This window comes from Sabethes cyaneus, chromosome 2 (assembly GCF_943734655.1).
Source record: "Sabethes cyaneus chromosome 2, idSabCyanKW18_F2, whole genome shotgun sequence".
Classification (NCBI taxonomy): domain Eukaryota; kingdom Metazoa; phylum Arthropoda; class Insecta; order Diptera; family Culicidae; genus Sabethes; species Sabethes cyaneus.
In genome coordinates, this window is record NC_071354.1 from 223,577,979 (window position 1) to 223,603,027 (window position 25,049).

Genomic DNA, 25,049 nt, shown 5'->3' on the forward strand with positions numbered 1-25,049 from the left:
TACAGTCTTTAAACATTTTTAGTCTTCTTTCAGATTTTTTTAGACTTCTTCTAAAACTCTTTTAGATTCCTATCAGACTTCTCAAAACTAGTTTTAGAGTTGTTTTAGATTTTTTTTAATCTTTTTCAAGATTTTTTTTTCTTTAGGCTCTTTGACTTATTAAATTTCTTTTATTCTTCTTTTAAACTTCTTTTAGATTTTTTGTTAGATTATAGTCACGTTAACAGCTTATGTCATTCGTGACTTCTGTGGTCGGTGTGAATGCTAACCACTACGCCGGGACTGACCCCTTCTTTTCTTTTAGATATCTTTTAAGCATCTTTTATACTTTTTTCAGACTTCTTGTGGACTTATTTAAAACTTCCTTAAAACTTAGGCTTCTTTTTAAGTTCTTTCAAGCTTCTTTTAGATTTCTTTCAGACTTCTAAAATCTAATGACTCATTGTAAGACTCAATGATTTTTATATATGAACTTTTCAATTTGATGTTTCGAATCACTCGAACCAACTGACGTTTCAATTTTACTGGTTTGTATATTTGAGAATGATTTCTTTTGAATTAATAAGCCAAATGACTTTGTTTTCTCAACTCGTCGACTTTTGGGTTTTCCAGTATTTCGACCTTTTGCCATTTTGAAGGTGCGGTTCCATTTTGAAACAAATGTTTCTTAGATATTTCGATCATTTGGACTTTCGCCTGTTTTATGCAAATTGAAAAACCATGACAAAAGTGTCACAAATTGCAAAAAGATACGGAAATATTACCAAAAGGGCACCAAAATGTTACATAAATAACACAAATATGACAAAAAAATGTATTACAATATTTTTTTGCCTATGATTTGGTGTACCTGTTGGGTTTTTATTACGTTTTATCAAATTAAGTAGACCCGTTGGTGTTAATTTGATTTTGCATATGAAATTTATCTTAACGTAACTTCGTTTCGTATCAGATTAAGACTCTTTATAATTGTATTATACCAGCGTTATAATTGTATTCCGTTTGGTTCAATTTCCTTTGAAGTTTTTGGAGCGTCTTAGTAGAATACGAAAACTAAAATTAAAAAAGAAGAAAACTTATCCAATTTAATTCTACTATGTATATTTTATTCACGACAGATACGTATTTCGCCTACGACTTGCAGGCTTCCTCAGTGTCTGTTTTCGAAAACAGACATTAAATTGGATAAGTTTTCTTCTTTTTTAATTTTCAATTTCCTCTAATTGCGTCAAATTCCATTCAGTTTTTTCCTAAAATTGTGACTCCATCACCGTGAAGTTTCATGTCGAATAAAATAGAATATTGAATAAAAAAGTATAAAGTTGGGGCACCAAGTTTTACATTAATCTGGCGTTTGCTACAGGACACATAAAATTGTGAACTACTGAAAAGTTGAAAAAACTTGGCAGAAATAAATCTAATTTTACTTTTAATCTAAAACAAAACTGATAGTATTCAAAGAAGATTGAGTAAAACTAAAACTAAATTAATAAACGAAATAATCATAAATTGAATGAGATTGCGATAAATGGCATCAACAATATTGCGCAAAAGGTGAGAAGACAAACTTAACAGACAGACTTAAACTTGAGATAAACAAACTAAACACTCTTCACAGTCAATTGTTTAGTGTGCACGATAACTGCGGAGCTCAGTCTTTCGATCCCATTGAGTCTACTATCTTCCAATCAAGACTCAAGTGTCTTTTTAAGAGTTATTTCATCATCTGTATTAATACGAACGTGGTAGCTACTATTAAACTTGAGGCCGTAACCGCAAATGATTGCGAACATAAAAACCAATTCTACCTTAATAGGGTATGTCGCTGCTTCGTCGTAATTGCCTATTCCCGTCCTATCCAACATAAATTATTGAAAATTTCAGCGATTTTTATGACACACAATGCAAAATTAGTTATTGTGGTTCATTGACTATCATATGCGATCAATCAAATGGGCTGAGATGCTTTTTTTTTCATTAAAGAATTCGTAGCAGCCAAATTTCCAACATTTTTTCGTGCGACGAAGACTAATCGTTTCAATTTCCATCATTCATAAATGAAAACAAGACTAATCGTTTCAATTTCTGTCGTTCATAAAATGAAAACAAGACTAATCGTTTCAATTTCCGTCATTCATAAAATGAAAACAACTTACGCAACGCATTGTCGTTTTTCTCCAGCCGGGAAAACTTGCATGACCAGCAGAAATCTTGCAGAATAACATTTGTCATGCCGTCCTACACAAATACATGCGCGCTAGCTGCGTAAACATTATTGTGATTTTTAGTTCACACGATGAAAATTTTGATGGACGGGTTTTAAAACGGCACGACCAATTTAAGTAATGAACTGGCCGCCCTGCTCTTTGTTATTGTTTTGGTGGTTTGATTTTGTTGGCAGTTGCAAGCAGCGAATATTTTATTGTCCGGTCAGATTTCTATCGTAATCGTTGGGAAACGAAATGTGAAACTGATTAAACACGCTAGATCAGTACAAACAAATCGTGTTTAAGTGCATTGTCTGCGAAGGCAAATGATGCCATGTTGAGAATGACATTTAAACCATTTTTAATTTGCACATCGTGCAAACCAGCGGGGCTCAAATTAAAAAGTTTCCAGATTAAAAACGGTCAAACGAACGGGGGTCCACGGTATTCATTAAATCTATCTAAGAAATGATGAAAATTAGAGTGGCTTTCCTTACTAAGACGGGAATTAGAAATAAACCCTACCTAGAAACTGTTAGGATTGAATCACTTATCTAATATCCGCTTCGTTATTACAAACATATTGCGCATATCTAATTTCACCAGGTGCTATTGGGATCGATACCAGTGAGAAGTTAGATATTGATGATAAGAGCGTATCACAATTTCCAGGAAATTGAACGTTTCGTTTTTATATAGCTAGGCAAATGCATTTATGTAATACAAATTCTAATCGATACTGGATTACTATATCTAATCCCTAGACACGCACTTACCGTAGGGCAACGTCGATTGTAGTGTTAAATATTTACACAAACTGATACTTATACTATTTCAACGACAGCCTAGATGGCTATCTTGCAGTAGGAAGCCATGACACTCAATTACTTCAATCATCACATGTAACTTGCATTTTTCGTTTCTTCAAAAATTATCTTCTAGACACGTACTCGATCGTCTCGTCTGACATGAAGCGCGTCGGGAACATTTTTATGACCCACCGACGACGACGACGACGACAATGACGCCGACCCAACAATCTGCAGAATGGCTCGAGCCCGATTTGGATCAATCAACGCCTATAAAACGTTACTGTCGGTGACCGAGAAGCTTAAACTAAGACGAGGAACCTAGGCGAAAGCACAGTTCCGAAACTGTACTGAGAAAGTACTACAAATACTGAAGATGTCGACTACACGGGAGTTCACTCGCCAAGAAGTAGCCCTCCGAAATGGCAAAGATGGCAATCCGACGTGGATTATCATCCGGGACATGGTGTACGATGTAACGGAGTATTTGGATGAGGTTAGTTTAAAGTATCATAACAGATCGATATTAATAATCAATTTCTTTATTAAAATCCATGCTTATAGAACGCAACTTATAATATTTGAAATAAATCAAGTTACTTCTCTTTTACAGCATCCCGGTGGAGGAGAATTAATAACTGAGTTCGCTGGAAAAGATGGCACTCGCGATTTCGATGATTTCGGGCACTCTGGTGGGGCAATGGATCTGCTGAAGAAATTTAAGATCGGTGAACTGAACCTGGTAAGTGAATCAATCTACCAATACTAGATTTTTTACTGCGAACGTTACAGTTCCAAATATTGCATTTTCGGAGTAGACTCAATTCCGACCTACATCAATGTTATTGTGCTGCCGAAATCAGCTGTTGCTAATCAGCGGCACGTAAGCTGATAAGCCGATGGAGAAACAAAAAGTCACCCAGCCTTTGTCAGTCATAATTTAATCACTTCTCTGGCACGTCTGCAGTTCCTTTTAAACTCAACCTACAGATTTCTTATTACATTATTACAGTGTGAACGAGCCAAATTTCAAAAGAAGGGATCCGAATGGACTCCGGATGGCGCATGTGTTTTGCCGCAGAAGAAACGAAGCAAGCGGCGAATGTTCATCTTTTGCGGCTGACGAGCAACGAGTTTTAGTCATATTTAAATTTTAGTTAATAAGTTGATAGTGTGGACTAGAGATGTAAAAAGAATATATAATTGGTAAATACTAGTTAAAAGCCTAACAGTAGTATTACCTGATAAACTAATGAAGCAAGATATAAAAATAGTGATAATTTTTAAACACTGTTTTACTACAAAAGATTCATACCTATATTATTCACTATAATGCATCTGGGGTGGCTTGTGCTATATCTCCATTGTCTGACTTGTCTCCATTGTACTCGGTCCTGGGCTATTCGTCACCAGTTCGTTGAGCACCTCACCACATGCCAGCCGGCTTTAACCTGATCGAGCCATCTAGCACGTTGAGTCCCTCTATTTCTAGTACCGGTGAGGTTCTTGAACAGATTTTACTGCACACTCATCCGGCATTCTGGCGACGTGATCGACCCACTGCAGCTTCCTGACTTTCGCCAGGTGTATGATGGCAATCTCTCGTAGTAGTGCCACTCTCCACTTTCCGTTCCCACCTGTAGGCATAAAATAGACCCTAAAGTGGTTCACAACCTCTTATTCAGCAACTCCTATTTCTACCTCCTCGTGGTATCAACCGCGATGCGAGTAACCTTGGTGAAGAACGAGTAAGTCGTATGCTGGGAGGAAAAGATTTTTTTTCGAAAACAGACACTGAGGAAGCCTGCAAGTCGTAGGCGAAATACGTATCTGTCAAGAATAAATATAGATAGTAGAATTTAATTGCACAGTTTCCTTTTTAATTTAAGTTCAGGTGATCAGCTTTGATCAGTGCCAAGAACGATTTTCGCCGGCGTACAAGAGAACGTATCTGGAGGCAGGGAATGAACCATGAACTCGCACAGCTCTATGGCGAACCCAATATCCAAAAGGTGGCTAAAGCTGGACGGATACGATGCGCAGGGCATGTTGCAAGAATGCCGGACAACTATCCTGCAAAGATGGCGTTCGCCTCAAATCCAGTAGGAACAAGACGACCGGGAGCGCAGCGAGCAAGATGGTTAGACCAGGTGGAGCGAGATCTGGCGGAGAGTACTCGGTGTGCAAGAAATTGGAGAGCGGCAGCCCCCAACCGAGTTATATGGAGAAACCTTGTTCAACAGGCTTTGTCTTGAACCGGCAAGCCACTTAAGTGTAGGGAACGTACCGAGTTAGATGAATCAATGTAAAAATAAATATGATGAAACTGAATTATTTGCTTCAGTGTAACTGAAAATCTCTTGCATGTGTTGCGAGAATTCGTCGTACAAATGATGAAGGAAAAAGAGAGAAATCAAGAAATCGTTCAATATGAGACTTACGCATACTGGGGCATGTTATATTATGCCCTAAACAAAAAGTCAGTTTTTGGACGAACGTAGACTTTATCGGATGTTGTTGCTCTGTCGTCAGAAAGGTTCGGTTAATAGTGACTAACACTGACGGATACTACATTAAGTAAGTAAGTCTGTTCTCTGTGATATAAACCAAGACTCGAGAACTCAAAACTGGCCGCCATCTCTTATCCCATGTGACTGTTTATAAATGTCAGTAATCACAAACATCTGAAAGAATGTATGCGTGCGATCAAGCGTGCGATGTTGATGTAGGATGTACGATCACCGACGAACCGACATGACATCCCATACATTTTCCTTGAAAAACTTGTGTCCGAAAATTTGAATCAAAATACGTTAAACAGTAACATCATCTGCACAACGAATCGCTATTTATCTTGCAAAAGTAGAGAACAGGTTTGGCAGAATGTCATTCGCTAACCATATATGTGACCGACACGAAAAACAAAAACACACCAACGGCACAAGTGGATGCATAAAGCCCTTTGTAAAAATTAGTTTTTCCTTTGTTTTTGCAATACACAAAGAATTACCGGGTTATTTCCAATATTCATACAGATTTCCGTTGAAACTAACTGAATTTTGCATAAATCTGTCACCCGTACCTTTGTACATCGCTCTGCTGTTTGACATAAGCGATCGCTCGCTTGTAAGCAAGTGGTCGTTTGCTTGCAAGATCTTGTGAGTCAAAAATGAAACGTCCATGTCACGTCAGTTCGTCAGCGGTACGATCCCAAGCAGCCCTTGCGACATCTTCCATGTTGCTATTAAGTCTTGTTTAAATTGCAAAAAACTTCACCGGTTACAGTATTGAAATACGCAACAAATAAGCAACTTCATGTTACTAATACGTTGGATTCAGGTTATCCAATATTTATACTGGCTGTCACAAATATATTAGTTGATATCTAGTAACATGAAACTTCATCGCAACATCATGTTATTATAATGTTATTGCTAAACAATAATGACACAGGATGTTGCATCATGTTGATTACGGCATATTTTTAAATAATATGTAACCAAACAAATACAATCAATGTAACATCATATTCCGCCATATTTTTATGAAAAAATACTTTTCAACCAAGAAATGTTTTTATTTTAACAATAATTACACAGACATTCATCAGAAATCCATGGCATTTACTAAAATATTATTTGATTACAGTATCTAGTTCGATTTTACACCGCATTTTTCCATCGTAAACGAATTCTTAATCTGGCTGGTTTAATTCTTTAAACTTGATAAATAATAAATTAATAACTTTCACGAGGCGCATCAAATAATACAAAGCAAGATTATATTTTGCACGATAAATTTTGAACGGCATGAAGATTAGCTCAAAAAATAGGCCCAAAAAACTTAAGTTTTGTTTCGCATTAAGGATATTAATGTAAATAATTTTCGTCTTGGAAACCAGAGCGAAACCTTGGTTTGGTTTTTGTGCGAGGATAAAAGAGAAGAAAGTATTTTTGTTTTTGTTTTCACGCAAGTTTTGACAACGCGACATATATAGGATTTCGTGAGTGTGAACAGACTTAAAATCTCTTTTAGTATCGTAGTCACGCATTGGTGTTCCATAAAACCACAGAGAACAGACATCCAAGCGAAAGGTCCCCACTTGGATAAAACTTATGTCAAATTAGTTGGGAAACTATAAAGATGGTGTCGCTAAAGGCGCATAAAATTCTACACTAAACTCACAACTGCTAGCTTCTGGCGCTAGCATAACGCATATGGTCTATATATACTAGCGCCAGAGGAGCCAAAAGTTGTTAGTGTGCAAATCAAAAGAATCATTTAGTTGGGAAACTATAGTGGTGGTGTCGCTAGCATATTAAGTGATTTTAATTTGAAATTTTATCCAAGAATTCCCGAAAAAATTGTTCCTGATTGGATGTCTGTTCTCTGTGATAAAACATCAGTGTAACAATTGGTTGCATATAGGATCCACCTCTTGCGCTTTTTCATTCACATAACAGTTCGATAAAAATAACTGATGCGAACTTTTACCATATTTGAATGTTTCAATTATAGTTGCGTAACCCTTCTTGCAACAAATGGTGCTGCTTGGGATGTCGTGCAGGTCATGCAATGATGTCAGCACAGACAAACAAACATAACACTCGTTTTCCATTCATCGTACCGATTAAACCGTCATTTCAAATTTGGGCTTAGTTGGGAATGTCTCCGTTTTGGTCAAAGTGGCGCTTTTTGACGAAAGAAGGGGAATTCCCCATAAAAAATACTTGCTACTTCGAGGGATACCCATATTGCTATTTGATATTTGGGAATGTCGATCATAGATGGCGCTAGTGTGAGGTACGATAATTTTTGTTGATTTTTCTTCCAAGAGTTATGTCTGTTTGTCTGTGATGTCAGTGTGGGTTCTGATGCTTGAATAATGGCACATATACAACCTAAAAGTTAGCACCGTCATCCATAGAGGGCGTACTAACCATGTCCGTCGAGATTTGACAGAATGCCCAGTCTTGAGCTATAAGCTATTCTCAAACAAAAATGTTTGATGGGTTTATTTTATTGATCCTTCTATGACCGAGAATGGTGGCATGCTGTCAGTCGATGTTTTGCAAGTGGAATTCAGACGAGCTTAATATTTGAGCACTGGTAAAAATCTCCTGGCAGCATGCTGATACTGTTAAATCGCCATTTCCGCTACTCCTACTCAAATTCATGCACAAGGAAAACTCGATTGATTCGTACTTAGGGCTTAGGACCTTTTGGATAATTAGTCTGCATTTATTACAACCCTGCAGTGAGCTCACACGGCTGCTGTCAATTTGACAGTTTGCTTCTTCATTCTTAACTTTTGACACTTCCTTGTACCGTTCCCGTTCTGTTGTTTTGTTGACGCGACCAGAAATCTTATCACTTTTTTCCAGCAGAATTCGTGTTACATTTTTTATTATTTCTTTACTGACATCACGAATCTAAGCCTTATCAGTTCGACCGTGCTATCGGCAAGTGGCTAGGCAGGCGCACGGTGCGGAGTTTGATAACACCTCAAGCGCAGGCAGCTGAGCCGTGAACAATCATCATTCGCTTGTGCGTATTATTTGTGTCCGGGTAAAATGATTCTCCAGTTCAGGAAAAGAAACGAAAGACGACGCACCGATATATGGCGCAAATAAAACATGAACCATTGGAAATCGATGATCCAGCAATTGTTCGAACGGGTGCAGCAGGAGGAACTGTAAGCTTTGTACCTGCAATCGGTAACTGCATATCCGGAGCTGGGCTTCAGCTAATAATGGAAAATTCCAACAGTTCATCTTGCGTCATGACCCAAGATTTAAACATTGATAACGTCGCGATTGAACAGGAACGTAACCGGCAGGAACAGAAACGAGACGATGAGAAGCTAGAAATTATGCACACAGAGGAAGATCCTTTGCTGCAGGAAACAATCAATGCATTGATGAATGGAACAGGAGGAATCGAGGTAGTTGCCGGAGCAGCGGTCGTCGCCGATGACATCGATAGTGAACGTAACTATGAGTGTAACTATTGCGGGAAGCTGTTCACTCGGTCGAATACCCTTTCTTATCATCTGAAGGTGCACAATGATGAAAAACCCTACAAGTGTGGCAGCTGTGACAAAGCCTTCCGCGAGCAATATCGCTTGACGAAACACCAGCGAACGCATGCTAAAGATTTCGCTGGTAATATGCAGCATCCGGATCATGAGACGGAGAACTCACCGGACTCGAGCTTTCAGTCTGGCGGTCGCACTGGTGAGGATGAAGATTACGCCACCGGTGATAGTGAACGGTTTTTTAAAAGCTATGAACTCCAGGAGAGCACTGCTGTGATGAAACTAGAGCCGGATATTTCGCTGACGATCGATGGAGCTTCTGGCAATGCTCCGTCCCAAACTCCGACCGAGAATGATGTTCGTTATCAAATAATTGAGGAACGTATCAAATCGCTCCAGCGAGAAGTGCATCTGGTCAATCAAAACCTGAACCGTGTTGAATCGAAAATCGATGGGCTGACCAAAATAATTGCAATTTTTGTGAATAAATTTGAAGAAACGAATGCGCAAACGGCTTCTCAAAGCCACAACAATAGTGCAATAGTGCCCTATCCGTTGGTAACGGTACCGGTCGACAGTTTGCCACCAATCCAAACACAGGCAGTGTCCGTTTCGATGACTCAGCTACCAACAATATCCAACGTTCAATCGATTCAAATGATGACTCAGCAACCGACGGCGCCACTGGCTGCTCCACCACAACACCATCCGGTAGCTCAAAAGCTACCACTTCCAGCCCAGCAGCCACCCTCGTTGGATGCCATGAACGGCAGCAACATCGGTACGGCTTTCATTAACTCGGCCGGTGCCGTCCACTCGCAACTCGGAGGCTGTGGCAACGGAATCAACGATACATTCCCCGACGTTCCGGAGCTCCCGATTCGGACGGTCAACGACTTTCTGGATCTTAACGACCACTGCACCGACAATGAGCAATTCCTGCTGCAGATGGTGAGTTTTGCTGAGTCATTCGATGATAAAGGGTTGCATAATATGGGTGGAACTTTTCTCTGTTACCTTTTTTTCTTTTTTGCAGATGATTCGTCTGCATCAGGAGGTGGACAATTCTCAACCACACCAGCGCAACGTCAAGAAAATGATGGAAGCGCTTGTAACGTACGAGGTGCTGTGTCAGTTCAGTTGGAGCGGTAAATCCGCGATCAATGGGCGTAAGTTGAACTAACGATTAGAAACCATCTTGATAGTAACTTTTCTATTGTTTAATGTAGAGTACACAAAATACGTGTTCGGTAACAGTGTGGGAATTCTGGATTTGCTTACGAAAACCCTAAACCTGGGTAAAAGCGACGAAGAAGCGGAAGCCAACAAGAAACCTATTTTCACCGCCATCCAAAGCTTCATCAAGCACTCGCGGCAGAACATGCTGCGTGACAGCCGGAAGCGACGCGAATCCAACGGTCCCTATCCGCCGGCTCTGAACTGCCCCGTGGACCGGCAGATTAAGCAAATCAAGGCCGAAAAGTTGGACAACGTCAATCAATATTAGCAGAGAAAGAGCGAACTTTTTAAATTGTGCATGATTAATCGTGTTTATTAATCGCTATTTAGTGACATCAAAGTGAAGTGCTACGAGGATATACTTTTGCGCCGAACGAATGTGAAATAAATAACTAGATCCTAGGCTACTAATTTTAATTTTTAACAGCAAGAACACGTACCACGAAAAAGATATCTATTGAAATAAAGTTCAATCTTTTTGAGTCTTACGTTCTAAACACTTGTCTAGCGGCTTTCATCGGACGATTCCATCGTCTGCTTGGCTTTTCCATCATTCGTCGTGTTGTGTTGTGGATCCTCCTCGAAGCGAGTGCTGATAGCGTCAAAGTGGTCAACGCTGAAATTAGTGACCGTACCGTAGCTGCCGACAATCGGCGCCGGGTTCGCCGCGCTGGTGTACATAAAATTGCGAAAATAGTGATAGAACCTACTGCCGCGCCGTTCCAGCTTCGATCGTTCCCGTTCGTAGCGGCAAATGGTGCGTAGATACGGTTCGTAATCGCAGTACGTCGCTCGGGTGCGAATCGAGTTGATTCCAATATAGGGAGAGATCAGTTGGCTGAAAGAACAATAACGTTGTTTAGTATGAAGATGGATTATTAAATCGTTGATTTTTTTTATAACATTACTCTTATTTGTTTATTAATTTCAAATTCATCTGACTAAATGACTTATTGAAAGTTTCACATTTCACTTTATAATGCTCTATGATCTACACAATAATAACTTTTGCAGAAATTTTTTAGACGGCACGGCAAAGTCAAACATATCATCCACTTTACGAAAGGTACACATGCTGGAGGTCAACGGTACGTTGCACGGTTCGGAAGTTCAGCCACAGAGAACAGATTAACAGGCTCGAAGGAAGTAATCGATTTTTTGTGTGTAAAATCTGTCGGTAGCGCCCTCCAGAAATAGTTTGCCAAACGCATAAAAAAATATCCATGTACTTTTATCAATATTTCTTTGTGCTGGAGTTACATAGCAGCGACGGCAGCGACATCAAGATTTAGTTTGCCACTTACTGCTCGAGGGGTGCTCTATTGAAGGATTACTCGTAGATTACATAAAAACCTTTTACACACTTTTTGTCAATTACCTGGTAGTCTGTTCTCTGTGGTTCAGCTGCGATAGGATTTTCGATCGGTGAAAGGCACCAGCATACGAATACCTCGAGGAACTCTTGTAATCGGTGACAGTCTTCGATGGATTGTACAAGCAAACTTCGAAACTTTTTCAGCGGCGTGTACAAGTTTTATGCCAACACCCAACAGTAATGTAACATCGTTGAAAAATGGTGCGAATAACAGGGGCCCCGCGTTATTGCCTTGTGGGACACAAGAATTATTGGCAAACTCAGTAAAGTCTCTGCGGTGATACCTATAGTTTTTTGTTCGGAATCAAACGAAAGTGCTTACAATTATTTCGAACCGCTTCAAGGCAGCAGAAAGCGTAGTTAAGCCAAGATAATTCCTTACATTCCGACGATCACCCCTTTAGAATGCCGAAAGACTACTTCCAGATTATACGAAATATGCCTTGTTCAAACGATTTGTTGAATATATCCCGCAGCGGATCGGCTAATGCAGGTGCACATCGAGCAGAAACAACAGATGGAATACGTTCCGGTCCCGCAGGGAACGACCGTTTCAATTTTTTTTTTGCAGCACCTAAAACCATATCATACATACCACAACCATACTACAAACTGAATCAACAGGAACAGACTATCAGGTCATCTAAGATACCACCTCGGATACAGTATCAGCGAAAAAAACAAAGGATAACAATTTCGCAAATAATTCAAATTTGCAAATTTTAGGTTGGCAAATGAGTGAACATGTGCAAATATATCACATCTGTTTTCTAACTCCTATCTCTACCTCCACGAGGTGCCGGCTGGGGTACGGCAGCCAAACTTGGTTGCCGTACGCAGACAGAGATCATGCAGTTCGGCGCCGGTTTATCGGAGGGCGTGGCTGCGGGATGTGGGCACACCGGGAGAGAGTTATTTTCTCTGCTGGCTTAGCATAGAGAGAGAGAAACTCTGAATCGGTCTGTTTACACAATCTGCAGTTATGCCCTTTGGCGGTTGGTGCCGAATTGTACGTTTAGGCAAAAATTGAGCCCTGGACCTGATCCTGCCGTAAGAGTCGGCAAATCAGGAGCCCCTAAGTCAAGGTCTAACTCTGTGCCGATGACTGAATGGCTGGAGGGGTGAAAACATGCCAGTCGCGAACGGAGTGCTTTGGGCATCTAGCCCCTACTGTGCCATGCGGGGCTCTGGTACGGTCGATCTTTGTTGTCCCTTGCGTTTCGTGGGAACAACATAGGAGTCCTGCCCAATTTCTCTTATGGGTTCTACGCCAAGTGCGTTCTGGCCAACATAATTGGCATCGCTTACAATTTGCTGTCTAATCTATGTTGGAGATTCTTTGTACATATACTCCAATAGTCACATAGTTAGAGTTGCACAAATAAATCTTCAACACAAACGGGCAGCAAATTTGTATTTATGCGAAAAACTTTTTAATGGCTCTGTCACCATCGCATTGGTTCAGGAGCCATATTTTCGCAAGGGGTACTTTTATTCAACGGATATTGGAAACCAGAACTTTGCTGTTTTCAGCAAAACTGGTATGACAAATCCTCGTTTGATGCCCAAGGCATGCATATTGTTGCATAGGTCAATAAGTGTATGCCTTATCTCTGAGTAGACTACTCGAGATATTTGTGCAGTCACAGTAGAACTCGACGTGGATGATGTCCATAGGCGCTATGTCTACTGTTCTGCATACTTACCACACGATGAATCGTCTCCCAGCGATGATTTCAAATGTGGTGAGATACTGCCAATCTAATGGGCTTCCGCTCATTGTAGGCAGTGATGCCAATGCCCATCACATCATTTGGGGCAACTCGGATATCAATCTAAGAGGCTCTGATTTGGTGGAATATTTGAGTAGTACCAACCTTGGAATACTCAACATTGGCAATTGTCCAACTTTCATACGAGCTGGTAGAGAGGAAGTGTTAGATATAACACTCTGCTCTAACAGGATCAGTCATGAGTTGGCACAATGGCATGTTTCAAATGAGACACCAATATCTGATCATTGCTTTATATATTTTGATCATTTGGGTGTCTCCTTGAACGCTGCAACATTTCGCAATCCGAGATTTTCTGACTGGGAACTCTTTGAGGAGGAACTGGCGACGAAATTTCAAGGATTCGAACCGACGATTGAGTCATCGATCGACTTGGATGTGGCTATAGATGTCACAACATGCTTTATTGCGGAAGCTTTTGAAGTAGCATGCCCGCTAAAAACTATTAAAACGACTAAAGGGACACCATGGTGAAAATCTTATCTCGCGGAACTAAAGAAACGATGCAGGAGAGCTTGGAATAGACATCGTAGGGATGGCGTGGAGCCTTTAAAGCAGGCCCGGAAAGCCTATGCAAAGGATCTACGATCTTCAGCACGCACGAGCTGGCACAGGTTCTGTAGCAACGTTTCCAGTTTCGGCGAGGCAAGTCGACTTAATAAAATACTATCAAAATCGAAAGATTATCAGGTTAATAACATTCGAAGTTCGAACGGCGAATACTGTTCGAATGACAATGAAATCCTGGAATGTCTCTTTTATAGTAACTTTCCGGGCTGTGTGGAACCTGAAGTTCGAAACGATCCAGAAATCGTTTTAGGTGGCTTAGACTCATGGGCTTTTGCTCGGAGACTTCTCTCCATACAAATCTCCTGGAACAGATGGAATATACCCTATTCTACTGCATAAAGGATTCAAGTACTGCAAACACATTCTGAGAAGGATGTTTGTGTGTAGTATTGCTATTGGGTACATCCCAACTCAATGGCGTGAAATAACCATTAAGTTTATTCCTAAAGGTGAACGCGCGACATACGAGCTAGCAAAAAGTTTTAGACCAATCAGTCTAACGTCTTTCTTGCCTAAACCACTTGAGCGGATATTGAAGGCGCGTTTGATAACGTATCTTTCGCTTCCATTTTGGAGGCTGCTCGTTATCATAATGTGCCTTCAATAGTCATAAAGTGGATAGAACAAATGCTTAGTAACCGATTGCTTTTTTCGTCCTTACGGCAAGCAAGCATTTGGAAGCAAAGTGTTTGTGGACGTCCACAAGGTGGCGTTCTCTCGCCTCTTTTATGGAACCTTGTGGCGGATGGTCTACTGAGGAAACTCAATGGTCTAGGCTATCCGTCATATGGTTTTGCGGATGACTATCTCATCCTAGTAGTTGGAAAGTGCATAAGCACATTATTTGACTTAATGCAGCAGGCACTCCGCGTCGTGGAAATGGGGTGCCGAGAAACTGCACTTTCGGTAAATCCGCGCAAAACATTCATCGTCTTATTTTCAAGACGTAGAAATACCAATGGAGCTCGCGCTCTGCGCTTCTACGATTCGGATGTTGATGTTGTGAACGAAGTGAAGTACGTGGGGTTGATTCTCAACTCCAAGCTTGACTGGTCCACAAATATTGATTTCCGAATTAAAAAAGCGTGCATGGCCTTTGGGCAATGTAGACGAGCAATTGGCAACTTTTGGGGGCTTAAACCCAAATACATACACTGGTTATACACGGTCGTTGTCAGATCAATACTGGCGTATGGTTGTCTTGTATGGTGGCAGAGACGGGAAGTTGTGACTGTCCAGACAAAGCTAAACCATCTTCAAAGGATGTGTTTAATGGCAATGTCTGGTGCATTTACTACAACTCCTACTGCCGCCCTAGAAGCTATTTTCAATATTAAACCTCTACACTTCCACCTGAAGCAAGAGGCACTAATATGTGCTTATCGACTACACGCCATTGGCCTTTGGCAGTCAGTGGATGGTTGCACTGGTCATACTCGATTGTGGTCGCAAATTGTTGCTGAGGACAAGTTTGCCCTTGCTCCTAGCGATATAACGCTCATGCGTACTTTCCCGTATAGGACTTTCTCAAGTGACTTTCCTCCTAGAGAGGAGTGGATATCAGGCTACATGGAAAGGAAAATTTCCGACTATGTGGTTTGTTATACCGATGGTTCCTTGTACGAAGGTCGCGGGGGTGCTGGTGTTTACTGCCGTGAGCTGGAATTGGAGGAATCCTATTCGTTGGGTAGTTACTGCACCGTTTTTCAAGCTGAAATCTTTGCAATTATGTGCGGAGCTCAGTTTGCACTTCAGAAAGAACTGATAGGCAAGATTATCTACTTCTGTTCTGACAGTCAAGCCGCTATAAAAGCTCTTTGTGCGGCTAATTCGAAATCTAAAACAGTCATCGCCTGCCACACCCAATTAGAAGAACTAAGCATTCTAAATGCCGTTCATCTGGTTTGGGTTCCTGGCCATTCTGGTATAACCGGAAATAAATGGGTTGATGAACTAGCAAGATCTGGAGCAGAAAAGTCGGTTTTCGGACCGGAACCTGCTTTACCAATTGCGGCATGTTGGATAAAACAAAAGATTCGATCTTGGTTTTCATCTGAACATGTACGTTATTGGGAAAATCTTGAAACTTGTCGTCAAACGAAAAGTTTCATTACTAAGCCTTGTGAGAAGGTTGCGAAATTTCTTTTGCAACACTCAAAGGTAAATTGCAGTATTCTTGTCAGATCACTTACTGGTCACTGCAGACTAAATTATCATATGGCTACGATTCACCGAGCTGAATCGTTTCAGTGTAATTTATGTGAATCCGACTACGGTACACCATATCACGTAATTTTCAACTGTCCTGCAGTAGCACAATTGCGTCATAAGATCTTTGGATCCTACGTCTTAAATGAATCGGATTTTAGGAAACTAAAATTACGAGACATTTTGATGTTTCTTACCGAAAGCGGTATTGAGCTATAAGCTCTTATTTATCATGAGTATACCCCCAAGGGGGTGTACTATTGATAAGTTAACTACCAAGGATTGCAGTATCCCCTCGGGGGTACAAAAATCTCTCGGTATGTATATGTTTGTGTTTGTCCAAATTCCTCATCCACCCCTTCCTATTCCTCCTGTTTTCCTTCCCGTCCTCATCAGGTAAATGATGACACGGGCAAGATGGGCAAGGCACAAATCTTCCACATGATTGTGAGGAACGTGCTGCTCGAGCCAAAGATGCTGATACCTGATACCTGATACCACCAAACACTTTATGCGATGGCACAATGGACCTTATTCTGCGAGCCAAATGACATGCTGGGATAAATTTTAATTTGTTGGTACTCACATTTCGTTCGGCGTTGATCGAGTCCAATCGAATGACATGGGAGTTTTACGACATTTCGCGGCATGTAACTCAATTCGTAGAACACCGAAGTAAGTGCGAGAAGTAAAACAGCGAATACCATCGTACTGGTAGGAAATGTTAATAACAAACCGTCTCTCTAGGGAAGATCCAAGACCGAAGGAATAAGCAATTCTAACGGAAAATTTAACCTCAGTCAAAATCACTCTAATCCATGATAAAAGCTTACAAAAAGCCTAAGTCTATCCCTCCTCTTGTCTCGACTGTGATCAGATGATGGAGATCTACTGATAACTCCAGGTGGATAAGTTTGTATTGTCTCACAACCCAAAAGAGTACTCTGTCGGTGAGGAAGTCTCCGAAGTTGATCAATCAGGCTTAGGGTTTTGCAGTAAATGTGTTTGACAGATGTTACCATGCCTTTTGATGTGGAAGTTAGCCAGTTATCCCATTGCTAAAGCCGGGAAAAGAGTTATAGGCCCATAAGTTTTCTCATGCCATCTCCGAGCTGTTTGAAAAGTCAATCCAAACACGAATTCATCCTTTCGTTGACGAGAATGGTGTCTTCCTGGAGAAAATATTTTGGCTTCGTAAGGGAAGGTCAACCATCCATCAACTGCATCGAATTACCAGCATAATCCAGCAGAACAGGTCAGTATCCAAGGCGACAGCAATTGCTCTCTTGGATATTAAAGCCATGGCGGCTTGATGACCAATCTGCATCGGTACTATTTTCTGATTTATTTTATCAAGATCATTAGAAGCTATTGATTTGGTAGAGTATTTCAGATATCTCTGAATAAAATCTATTCGCAAACGTTTGATTTCCCTGGACTGACGCTACTCGCATAACAGTCCCATTTATATAGGAAACTCCATAGAAAATGGGATTGTTATGCGAGTAGCGGCGGTGCAGGTGTGCTCCAACGGCATCCTATGGCCGATTCTGTATACTATATATTCATCTAACCTCCTACTTTATAGGCTGTAAATTATAGTGGTCCGTTGGGTGAATTGTCAGACTAATTCGAATTTCGCAGCGCAGGGGACTTCAAAAAGGAGATGATTATGGACAAATGTTTTAAGACGAGTGGCAATTTTCTAACCGCAGACCGCAAACCTTGTCATAAGACGTAAGGCCAGTTAAGTAAGTAAGTAAATAACTAAAAATATAGCAAACTCATGCGCTTTTTTCACACGATGGTATGCAAAACATTTAAACCTGAGCCTGAGGAATCAGCCAGCTGTCTACAAAAACTATCTACCCAGCGATAGAGTACGTGGTCGCGGGCTGAGGCTCCATCCAGCGCGTAAAAAACAAATGTTTGCTCCCATGGATGAGACCGCGATAAGCATGAAGTAGCTACCTTGTATACTCGCGGGACAAGGATTGCAAATCTCGGCTAAATTTTCAAATAGAAATGCATAAGTAAAGGAATTTTTTTCAAAACATTTAGCTAACTAGTGACTCCGGCAATCGTTTTATGCGAAGCTGATGTGTTAAAATGCATTAGGATCGCCGTAAAAAGCGAAAGAGAGGAGACGCGAAGAGAATCTCTCATTGTCACTTAGGTCTATTTGAAAAATTACTCGAGAAATATGGAAAGAGGCGCTCAAGCTCCAGGCACGCCCATATTCAAGATGACTTCTCGTTAGTTTTACGGTCGTTATAGATACCTAGCTCTTATCCTTTAGTTAATTAGCTAGCAGTAAATCATCTGAACTTACAGTAGTCTAGATTATAAGCATTCCATGACTCTCATGATTGAGACAATGCCGCAGAAACAAATCCCCAACCTTGCAAATCCGAAAAGGTGAATCTTTGACGTTTTTTGACATTTTCGTCAAATGCACATTTCTTTTCTGGATTTTTCTTAAGATGTTAAGGTAGCATGTCTTGACTCTCAGGTCTTGATCTTAAAATAAGTAGGCTGTACATCCCGGATACAACCGTGGTATTGATTACTAAGAACGCTGTAAAGATGGTCGGGTCGAAATTAATACAAATCGTGGTTCTCGCCCACTACATCTAGGGTGGCAGCCCTAACCGCTTGATAAGGAATTTAAGCCAACACGTTACTCTACCAGACAACCTTATTGGTACAGAAAATGAAAAAAGAAATCATTCTGGAAACGATCTTTAGTATGAATACACGGATATGAATTGGAACATAGCAGGGCGAGCTGGCACAATTGGCTAAAGAAACTTGCTGCCTGAAGCTCGAAATGCCGAAACTGAGCGAGGTCCGTTAGCTGAGCTCTATTTTGGCAAAGAATTGGATTTCTACTGATCTCAACGGAACATGTGATCCGCGGATGAAGCGGGAAACAAAAAATAATAGTCGGAAAATCTAGATCACGGGCTAGAAGCCTTACTGGAATCCAGAGCTATGCGCCAACACATGCTGCCGACTCGTAGGAGATAGAGAGATTCTACAATCAGCTGTACAGTGCGGTTGAGAAAATTCCGAAGGACATTCCAATCTGCCCAGACTTCAACGGAAAAATAGTCTAAAACACGGTCATTATACCAGTAATCATGAGATGCCATGGCCTTAGAGAGCTGATTTACAGGGAGCTGCACTGAATTAACAGAATTCACAAATTTACAGAGTCCACAAAATTCCTCGTCATTATGGATGAGATATTAATTGGAGTCATAGATAGCAAACCACATCTTACATTACCATTGAACATATTGACAATGGAATAACTAAATGACCTTGACTTGGCCGACGACATTCCCAGGGTCGATCTGATATGCAGAGCAAACTTGATAAGCTCACCGACAGCACCAAAGCAGTAGGGGCAGTGATGATTCGAATCCAGTTCTAATTGGCTCCCAAAAAAGCTTAGTTATAACGGGCGGATCTCCCTGCTTAGTCAAAAGGAACAAATTACGAACCTTTAGATGTTACTTCAATGAACCACCCCTCATCTAGCTCTTTCCCTTTCACGCCTTGTTCAGCACATCGTTAATTTTTCAATACTTGATTTGCTGATACTTTCTTCTACCATTTTATTCCCCTATTGTTAAAACTGTCGTTAAAAAAATTATTTAAAAAATGCCCAGCTTCATTATAAGTCAACACAAAAAACAAGATAAATGCTTGAATTACTCACCATTCATCGGCATCGAACTGTTTCAGACTATCGTAGCACATTGCTCCCACTCCGCTTCGTCGCCTGTCGGGCACCTGCTCCTGTTCCTCTTCAAACCACCGTTCCCAGGAATGCTCCACCAAATCGTGTGCGATTTCTTCCTCCAAACAGTCTACTAGCCGATCGTCAACGCGCTTGGAATTTCGCTGTATTCGGGCCGCCGAAGATATATTTTGATAGAAAAATACTAATTCATCTAACTCATTAAGGGCCGGTTGTACACCGGTATCGCTTTTCTTTTTACGTTTCTTTTTGGCCCCCGTGGAAATACAAGCAGGCACCGTCTGTAATACACGCTCCATATTGCACCAAAGATTATCGAAGTCCAACGGCAGCCGAATCAGCTGATCGGAATCATTTTGGTCGCGATTGAACAGTCGAAACAGGGATTTGTGTTTTCGAGCAGAAGCACCGGCTACTTCCGATTGGGTGGACGAAGCGTTCGATTGCCTCGACGCTTCGTCATCAATTGCTAAGCTAGATGGAAAACCATTTTCTTCCCGTAATTCCAGCGGTGTTTCGACGGGAAATTGTTCCACCCGATCTCGATCACCTCCCGTTTGAATAAAGAACTGCAATTCGTTCACTGTTTTTCGAAGGTCCTTTCGATTTAGAGCATACAGCCGAGCCAGGTCGTTCTGATCAATGTGAACCTTTTCAACCAGAGCTAGGATGGAAAGCAGCTTTGCTACGTGACCGATTCCGGGTGCAACGTAACGAATTACGTTGTTGCTGATGTAACGTGACAGATGTGGACAATTCTGATCCGTAGTAGTTAGCACGATGGGCCGCTTGGAGGTGGATATCAGTTGATTTATCGCTGCGACAAAGCCTTCGTCCTGCTCAAAGACGATGTCAGCGTCTTCGATCAATATTAGCGACAGCTTTTTCGAAGTGGATCCTCCACCATCGGAATCAGTGGACAATTTGCGTAACTTTGATTTTCTATTTTTGCCTGCAAGAGCTTTCTTAAAAATGTCAACTTGCTCGTCTTTCCTACGCACTTGATGGCTTTGGGTGGCTTCCTGCAGCTCCTGGAGGATTATCTTCCCTTTCCGGCGACTGCTGGCATTCAGTTCCAGAACGTTAAAATTCATTTCATTTGCCACAGCATAAACGTTGCATGTTTTCCCACTACCCGTGGGACCAATTAGAACCACATGGTTACAAATTGCTGTCGAGTTGGATGATGCGCTAGAATTTGAACCTTCAAAGTCGTCTTCCGAATCGTACTGGTTTGAAGAACGATTTTCTTTCCAAGCAGAAAGAAACTTCTTCAGTGCAACCGCAGGTTGACAATTTACCAGAATGTGTTCGAAACATGTTGGTTTATACTTTTCTGTGAATAAAATCTCTCCATTCAGAGAGGAAAATTTCTGTTCAACAAACTCAATGCTATCTTCGTCCACATGTTTATGAGAATGTTTCCCCGGAGGGGAACCAACATCGACATGTTCCTCATACATGCTTCGGAATTGTTTATAACATTTAAACACTGGAAAATGACGATAGGTTTGCTTCCACTCACGGACGATGCTCTTGACGTTGGCCACATCGGGCAGTTCAAAGCTGAACATTGCATCCGTATTTCCCCCATCAATCAGCTTGGCAAGAATATCCTCGACGACAGTATCATCACAATTGGTCAACGCACTGTACTCGTACTCTTCCTCCCGTTTGCGGTTACGATCGGCTTCCTTTTCTGGCGATTCCGCGAGAACCTTAATCCTACTGCTTTTAAGCGACGCAAGAACATTTTTCTTCGGTGATATCAGCTGCTGTATGTGACTTATCAGCGGAAACACAGGTGATTCGTTCAAAACCGATTCCTCAAACGTCCGTTGCTTCTCGATTTCTATGCGCATTTTTTCCGGAATTCCAGACATCAAAAACTCTTGTCTAGCGCGAACTTTCTCTGGATCTTCGACTGGTTTTTTGACAAAAAGTGGAGCTAGCTTTACATTTTTAGTTGATTTTGTCGCTGCGGGCGATTCGCAATCGACTACTTTAGTCGTTTTAAGCGGTGTTACGATCGACTTTCGGCTGCTTGTTCGTCTGCCGATGATTTCCTTTTCCGGACTGGTGCCAGCGAAAATGGCATAATCCTTAACTTTACTGGCACAGGACCGTCGAGGGCGACCAGAATTGCCCGCTTCTGCATCTTCACCGGGCGTTTGCTGTTCATCAATGTCACCTTTCACGGGAGAATTTGCCTTTGGCACGGATGCTATCGTTCTTGGTCTACCACGGGGGCGACTACCGGCCGGCGACTTCTAGAAAAAAAAAAAAAAACATATTCAGTCAATCGGAATCAAAACATCTATCCACAATCAAGATTAATTGGAGATGAACCTAGCAGTTAGTAGGAACTACATACTAGAAGAAATTGATTGGTAGTTTTACCATACAATTCTCTATTTCAGGTGTCATTGCTCAGTTACAGAAAAACTATTTGCTTCTTGCTTTTTTAACTCTCCTTACCTCTTCTGATATGCTGCCAGGCGAAGTCACCTTGTTGAAGTAACCCAGCAAACTGTCCTTCTTTTTCAGCGGAGAGCTCAACTTATCAACAAAGTTGTCTTCTTTGGACTTTTGGGCGGTTGGAGATGTCTCTCTAATCGTCACAACATCCACCACTCCATTGGACGTCGATTGGGTGGAATCGTCCGAAGACAACCGTTGTCTGCCTTGGCGAGCTTTCAACTTTAAGCTACTCGAAGGTTTTTCCTGCTTTAGCGGCATCGGTTTAGTTCGACTTACCCTTTTCTTAGGCGTTTCAACGGTATCATTATCCCCGTCATTAGTTTCCATATTTCTTATGAGCCGCTTCATTCGCTTCGCTCGACGATTCAACTCATGGGAAATAAATTCTTCCTCAGCTGTTTCCTGTAGCTTCCGTTTTCCTGCTCCTTTCCGTTCGGCCCATTCTTCCAATTTTAGCTTGCGCTTTATTTTGTTACCACGCTTCACCTGGTCCTCAGGATCTTCGTCAAGTCCAACGTCTTCTTTCCCTGGCGAATTAGAACCAATCGCTTTGTTTCTCGAACTCATCATTAGCTGGAAGGCATTGACCTTCTTTGCAGTGTTGTCCTTCGATACAATGGGTGATTCTTCCTCGACGGACTTTGCTTTCCCTATTTCCTTCATATCCTTACTAGCCTTTCTTGGGGATCGCCTCACCGTATCTGGAACTGTAAAAACAAATCATGACCCATTGTTTTCTATATTACAAATCAAAGTTTACCTGTTTCCACAACTTGCACCACCTCTACCAAGTCACTTTCTTCAGTACCGCGATGCCTTTCTTTGTCCCTATGTTCCTCGTTTCGCCTTCGTCTGCTACATTTATGGTTTCGCTTTTTCTTCAACGACTTCAGCACGGAAGCCATATTCTCGGCAATGATTCGGTCCTCCTCACTTTTTGATCGCTGAACAGAACCAGCCGCAGCAGCAGCAGTCGGTTCCACACTACTAGCATTGCTGCAAGCCTCTTTCACAGCAACCAATTCCTCATCCTTCTTTTCACCAGAATCAGCAGCCCCGGTCGATTTATTCTGTTCATTCCCATGTACGGGACTTTTTAAATACTTAACAATGCCAGTACTCATTGCTCAACGCGGTTTGCAATCCTCTTAATTTAAAATCAAAACAATGAATAGAAAAATATTCACCAACTCAGCGTCAATCGACTTTCTATTCAACATTGCTTTTGACTGGAAAGATGCAGTTTGAGCTCGTTTGTCAAACTATTATTGAACACTAAAATTATTAATTACCTACTCACCTATCGATAGAAAAACCCCATGTTCAGGAGACTTAAATTAAACTTTTAATTCTTAAACAGTCGTTACGGTTTACCTAAAAATCTGCTTAGGGCGCACTCCAGTCCAGGCGATCGCGATTTCTCCTCTCATTCATAAACTTTTTTTGACAGCAGAGCAAACGTTTGAGCGCGAAGAAACGAACTGACAGCCGAACGCACGATTCTGAAGGGGCCTCCATAGAAGCAGCTGTTTATTCGAGCTGTTCGAGCTCGCGCAAATCTGTGAGATGCGTCTGTGTTTTTTTAGGAAACAGATGCAGCAAATTAATTAAATATCGGTAAAAAACCAGATTGAATCCATCTAATGGTGCAGGTAACCATACTGACATATATTTATAATTTAGGAAATTAATAGACACGACTTCATAGCAGAATTGTTTTCTGTGATTTGTATCACTTCTACCGACAAGTGAAGCACATGAAATGAGTACAAAGACCAATTTTTTGAACGAAAACATTTATATTACATTAATTATTGGTGGCAATACAGCATTAATATACAACGCATGTTGGATGTCCTCGAATTGTTAATCGATGAAATGTTTCAAGGTCAAATTTCGCCATACATTTTCAATCTGGTCGCCTTACGTGGTCTTACTTTCCAAACACAGACGATGATTAGCAACACATCCTAGCTACTGAAATTTCGGTTGTTTCTATTTAAGAAAAGAAATGGTAGAATTTCCCTCTACCAACAGGATTATTTTTATCGCTTGAACCTAGACGAATATGATGTCCTGAAAGTAAACCGATTTGGGAAAGTGTGCAACGATGTCCTCACTTCGAACGACTGTATGGATATGCTGTTGCATTATATTCAGAACTGATGTCTTGGAAGAAAAAGTGATGAAATGTAAATCTTGTGAGTCTTTTTGCATTTTTCAATCTCTTGTGATTAATAAAACCAGATTTAAAAATGGAATGAGATGTCAACTGATATGCATGGTTTCAAATCTTGCGCAACGAACGCAAATTTGAAACAGATTTAGGGACTATAGTTTCTCTAGTGCCCAATCAATTGGAGAGATGCTAAAAATGCATGGCCTATACGATCACCAGGCGAGGGACTGCCAGATTCAGAAACACCCAAACAGTGCAGGAAATGCGGAAAGAAGTTAGTAACTTATAAACCAGAAAAGGCTGAGGTATAAGTTATTGGACGGAATCCTATTCAGAAGGTAGTCTTAAAATCGCACGAAGATTTCCTAATTCCTAAATAGAT

At 41.1% G+C, this 25,049-nt stretch overlaps 3 protein-coding genes across 3 annotated transcripts; 2 read left to right on the forward strand and 1 right to left on the reverse strand.

Moving 5' to 3' along the window:
• Positions 1 to 3,392: 3,392 nt before the first annotated feature.
• LOC128737952 (cytochrome b5-like) lies at positions 3,393 to 4,139 on the forward strand. The gene is made up of 3 exons (XM_053832736.1): positions 3,393 to 3,512; positions 3,630 to 3,758; positions 4,029 to 4,139. The coding sequence occupies exons 1-3, from the start codon at positions 3,393 to 3,395 to the stop codon at positions 4,137 to 4,139; spliced, it is 360 nt and encodes a 119-aa protein (XP_053688711.1).
• Positions 4,140 to 8,363: 4,224 nt separating this feature from the next.
• LOC128738749 (uncharacterized) lies at positions 8,364 to 10,801 on the forward strand. Its single transcript, XM_053834099.1, has 3 exons — positions 8,364 to 10,004; positions 10,090 to 10,222; positions 10,283 to 10,801. The coding sequence occupies exons 1-3, from the start codon at positions 8,637 to 8,639 to the stop codon at positions 10,558 to 10,560; spliced, it is 1,779 nt and encodes a 592-aa protein (XP_053690074.1). The 5' UTR covers positions 8,364 to 8,636; the 3' UTR covers positions 10,561 to 10,801.
• On the reverse strand, positions 10,593 to 23,874 carry LOC128738748 (enhanced level of genomic instability 1). Its single transcript, XM_053834098.1, has 5 exons — positions 23,789 to 23,874; positions 23,249 to 23,717; positions 22,486 to 23,195; positions 19,966 to 22,277; positions 10,593 to 11,130 (listed from the first exon to the last, which is right to left on the reverse strand). Exons 2-5 carry the CDS (start codon positions 23,610 to 23,612, stop codon positions 10,797 to 10,799), a joined length of 3,720 nt encoding a protein of 1,239 aa, XP_053690073.1. The 5' UTR covers positions 23,613 to 23,717; positions 23,789 to 23,874; the 3' UTR covers positions 10,593 to 10,796.
• Between the last annotated feature and the right edge of the window lie 1,175 nt (positions 23,875 to 25,049).